The 5,319-nt window shown below is 35.6% G+C and overlaps 1 protein-coding gene across 1 annotated transcript; it reads left to right on the top strand.

Moving 5' to 3' along the window:
- LOC149921934 (peptidoglycan-recognition protein 1-like) lies at positions 1-4,987 on the top strand. Its single transcript, XM_090163653.1, has 5 exons — positions 1-101; positions 576-758; positions 1,965-2,156; positions 3,845-4,050; positions 4,630-4,987. Exons 1-5 carry the CDS (start codon positions 47-49, stop codon positions 4,798-4,800), a joined length of 807 nt encoding a protein of 268 aa, XP_090019779.1. The 5' UTR covers positions 1-46; the 3' UTR covers positions 4,801-4,987.
- Positions 4,988-5,319: the final 332 nt, after the last annotated feature.

Genomic DNA, 5,319 nt, shown 5'->3' with positions numbered 1-5,319 from the left:
TTATAGCAAAACAGTGCACCATTTTAGTTGGTGTTGAGAAGTCGCTATGAAGTTTTCACCCGTGCTACTCGTGGCTATAATCTCACTCTTCTTTGTTTTGGGTAAATATTTCTATTCTTTTTTTACAGCGGTCTAATTCATTAACACCTGGTGTTCACATTTTGATACTTTAAATAAACTACCCATTTTTTTGTGGTCTTGGTTTTCTAAACAGTACTGCCATCAAATATTTCATTTTATTATTTTAAAGTTGAGCTGATTGCTTAGCAAAAATTTCTATATGCCATAGCGTTAAATGAAACCTTTCTGCTATTTAATATTTCGAATTCTTAACTTATTTTCAAAGCGAGCTGAGTGCTTAGTCAAAATTTATAATCTTCGTTTTTTTTAATTAAACAGTACTGTCATACAATCCGATAAATTTTGGTTTAACTTCCGTCGAGCTTAGTGCTAAATCCAAATTTCTATAGTTTTCATTTTTATTACAAATAGGAGTTGAACACCTCCTTTTACCCTATTTAAAAGGCATATGCCCAACCTTCTATGAAATAACGTAGGCTACGTATTTTTTACAGATTTGGTCAATGGTAAAAAATATGGCAAATCCAAAAGTAAGGGTCCAATCAAAAAAGCCATCGACATGGTTAAGCATAACCCAAAGACAGCCATTGGCGCCGTTGTCGGTGGATATGTGGCGCATAAGGCCATCAAGAAAATTAAGAAGCCGTTTAAGCTCGGTGGAGACGGACTTATGTCGAGTAAGAACAACCATCTATATGTCAGGATCTTTTTATAGAGAGGTCAGAGCACACTCGTTGTAAGTTTCAAGCCGTCAAAAAAACTCCATCTGCTGATTTGCGCCATCTATACCTAAAAGAACTGATAGAAATCCAATTATTTTATAGTACCATAAGTCTATAATATTGTTCAATACGTTTGTCACTTTGGGGAATATTTGACTGAGAGCTAGTAACGGAGTGACGTCATAACAAGAAGAAAATCTCCCCCTAGCGAGGCGCTGTCAAAGGTTACGTGTGACGCCTTAGCAAGCGGACGCAAAACGGTGACGAAGCCCGTAATGCAGTCTGTCTCGTGAATAGTTCTCAGTGAAACTTTTGCATGTGAAGAATAGGACGTGTCACACTTATATAACAATATTTTACACTTATGATAGTACCAATATAATTATTTTGCCTCCTTAAATATTTTCCATAATATTCTATTATTTAAAATACATAATATAATATAAGTAATGTTAAAGTTCAATATATTGGGGTGTGAAGCCTTTATAATTAAAGGGAAATTGTCACCACCCTAAAATCGGTTAAAAACCATTTAAATGGATAGAGGACGTCCGAAAATGGTTATACAAAAAATTTCATGGTAATATTTCCAGTATTTGATTTATTATTAAGAACCAAATTTCGTGTTTTATACCCCCCGACTCGATTATCTCAGAATCGCTTGGTTGAACCTACTTGCAGCGCCATCTCGTGAACGAAATATTATTTTCCCCGGTTTTATCGTTTTTCGGTCGGAACTGTCGTCTGCTACGACATTCTCCTTGGCTTTTTAAGTTATATTCGTAGATTGTAGTTTATCGGGTTTTTAAAATACCTTACACGCCGCCGTTAGGGCTCAACCGCGATTTCTGAAATTTTTGGAGCCGTTTGATGTAGGTTGCGGAAAAAGTAGCGTAACTTTTTAAATACTTTTTCAATAACTATAAAATTTCAGGGACATAATCATTGATATATTTTCTATCATTCTGTAAAAACACCTCGTAAATTTTGGTTTTGGTGACAATTCCCCTTTAATAATAGCAGCAGTCGATAGATGGCGCAAGAGACGCTTGTGACTAGAGGTTTGAAATTCGTTATACGGCAGACCTCTACACAAACAGATTCCTGAATGTATAACCTTTGTGGTCTGTTTTTCGCGTAACCATGGTTTATCTGTTGAAGATATGTTGATGATGAACATGATGGTAGGCGGAGGTGGTTGGGGTTACCGCAGCCCGTACGGACACAACTACTACTATCAAAACCCAATCTCCAGAATCATCATCCATCATACAGAGACGGCCGATTGCTACGAAATGGGTGCCTGCACTGCTATCCTCCAACATATGCAGAACCAGCGTTTAAGTGTTGAAGGTAGGTTCGAAAAATGGGCTCAGTGGTGACATCCATTTCAAATGAAACAAACTAAATTTAAATTAAATTAGCAACATTCAATATTCGTAAAATTGATACGGTCATAAATTAATAAAACGTTTAGAGGGCCGAAGTTATCGAAATAGCGCTCAGAATCGGATGGCGTTTTCCTTACGAAAATGATGAGAAAATCGAGTCAAATAAAAGCTAATTTCCATCCCCGTCTTTTGACGCGATAAATTGCACTTGGGAATTGTGGGTATAGCTATTTCTATGCATAAAAAATTGTTTCATAAAAACAAAATCGTTTCTTTTTCGGCCTAGGAGCGCGCAAAATTTCAAATTCGAGGTCAAAATGTAACTTCATATATAAGGAAAATGCCTCCAACATGGGGAGTATATAGCAAGTCTGATAACTTCGGTTCATTTATTTTTGGTAATAGTAGTTCAGAATTGATTATATTTTTAATATTTATCTTAATTTTCATTGCCAGCCACAAGTGTTCCCGCTCGCATTTACACTGTTAAAAATAAAGGTTTTATTTTAGACCTCTAAAATGGTTAAAACTTTTTCCAATATTTAAGACCATTCAGGGTTTATCATAAAACATATTGAAACCTTCTGCTCCTCAAAATCCGGCCCTTTTGTGGAGTGTTTAAGTACTTATTTTACACTCTTTTATCCATTTTACTTCAGAAACAGTAAGAAGTTAATCCTTTTTAACTTTATTTCCAATCCTTTATAGGCCCTTGTTTAATTTTTTTATTATTCAATACGACTTAACATTAACCATTAACACGGTCAGATTAGGCTGGCTTTCGCTCGGGGGGGAATAACCGAATGGACGTCCCTGTAGTTGTTTTAGTTTTTGATATACACATAGCAAGAATGCTTAGGCGCCGATATTTGGGTTATCATAGTTTGACGCCTTAATCAATATCCCCTATATTTAAAATCTGTTATCAAATGTTTAAAGACTTAACCTTAGTTAAATATTCTTGGTGATTGGAATATCTTCGCATTGTGTTATTTTAAAGAAAATATTAAAAAAAGAAATAACGTAGTATTCAAATACTAGTCTCGAAATTGGTCCATATCATTTTTTCTTCGTTTAAGGGAATTAAATGGGTGTTCAAAAGGGCTAAATGTTATAACATAATTTTTTATACCTTTACCACCAGGACTGGAAAAGGTTTATTCTTAGGGCTCGTTCCCTTTCAATACCCCAAAAGATATTGTATTCAACATGAAAGAGTAAAATGGGTCTAAACTAATTGATTAAACCGTTTTTAGTAACCAACTGGTTTGAAAAAAATTAAAAGCCCAATTTTGGTCGTTTTATAAACCTTTATTTTTAACAGTGTAGTTTTACCTTTGCACGATAGGTAGCGCCATGATTAATAATGGATTTTTAATGATATTTAGCTTTATTTAAATTTTAACCAATATCGCTTTGTAAGCTACAATTTACTTGACGTCAGACGAACAAATATCGAATTTAGAGCCAATTTTCAGGATAATTGGTTTTCTGAAATCGATAATTTTTTGGCCTTGGTACGATAATTCAATTTCCAGGACCTGGTAACGCTGATTCGTCTACGATTAAACGACAATTGTATTATCTTATCTTGACGAACTCCTGTAAACGAGAAGAACAGATAGTAATGAAGACATATTGATTTTTCAGGGCGTCCGGATATTGGCTATAATTTCATGATCGGGGGAGATGGTAGAATCTACGAGGGTCTGGGATGGCAGAGCTACGGGCACTACAGACCAGTTATGGGCGAAGAATCCATTTCGGTGGCTTTTATTGGCGATTTCTCGATTTACCGTCCCAATGACGCGCAAATAGCCGCCTTTAACCGGCTGATCAAATTCGGAGATGATAGGGTAAAACCCATTTTTCATATTCATATGACTTTTTTTAATAATATAACCATAAGTCTATAATATAGATACATAAGTATGTCTGTTTAGGAAATATATTACTAAGAGCTATAAGCCAATACAACCTTGTCACGGTGGCATATTTTATTTCGTAAAATGTTAATTCGCCAGGGGCACAAAAAATTTTGGCGCCCCTTTTCATTGGTCAGCTAAGGAGAGGCGTATCGGTTTATAATAAATAAATATATTTTAGTTTCCCCAAACCTTTTCGGCGTTATTTTGAGTAGGGGCAAGCCAAGTACATGGACCGTGGGTCTTTATCAGAGTTTTGGCGCCCCTAGAAAAATGGCGCCCTAGGCACGTGCCTACTTTGCCTAATGGTTTATACGCCCCTGTAATTCGCATATTACAGACTGAACCAAAATTATAAAATAACCGCAGATTCTAATATTACACACCTTTGTTAATGATAATTAAAAATTTATGGTAGAAATGAATAAATTTCATGGCCACACTTGTGGAACTACATTATAGACTTATAACGTTAAGTATGAAAATGTCTAACGACATTTGGTGTTGCAGGATTTGTTGAAGTCTTATAGAATTCACGCTCATCGGGATCTGGCATGCACCTCGTGTCCGGGAGACGCCTTCTACAACTTGATTCGAAGTATGTCACGCTACAGAAGTTTGCCTCAAATGCACTGCCCCACCTTAACCGCCCAAGCTGTTCCGGTCTTAGAGCATTTGTAGTCGGATAACTGGTGCGTTTTTATTCGTTTTAAAATAATAATTTAGAATGAAAGTTGGGATTATTTTTTTGTGGGGTTTAAAATGAGAAATATTGTTAAGTTTTAGCTACATTTAAATAAAGCATTCAAACAATTACCGCTTTAATTGTGGCTTTGAATATCCGAAATTAAAATAAACTTGATATACTAATTACGTTAATAGAAAAATTCTCAATTTATTTCGCAAACTACAATTCTTATCAAAAGTTCTGATTATACGCTAACTTAGACAAAACTCTAAGCAACCCAGAAAATTTGAAAAGCATAGAAGGGAGTATAGCCAATATTGGAAGCCTTTGGACAGGGTGTCAGAATATAAGTTATATTCCTTTTAAGGCGTATAGGCTTTAGAGCTTATGTGCTATTGGTACGCTTCCGTTATTAAGTTGTAGAAATAATAGAGAAACATCCATCTAGGTCATTTAAATGAAGCGTGTACCTCCGCCGGAGGAACAAACACACTAGGAGAACGCCACCCGTC

Source organism: Leiobunum rupestre, chromosome 11 (genome assembly GCF_980474605.1).
Source record: "Leiobunum rupestre chromosome 11, qqLeiRupe1.1.hap1, whole genome shotgun sequence".
Taxonomy (NCBI): domain Eukaryota; kingdom Metazoa; phylum Arthropoda; class Arachnida; order Opiliones; family Sclerosomatidae; genus Leiobunum; species Leiobunum rupestre.
This window is presented reverse-complemented; position numbering and strand designations above follow the sequence as displayed.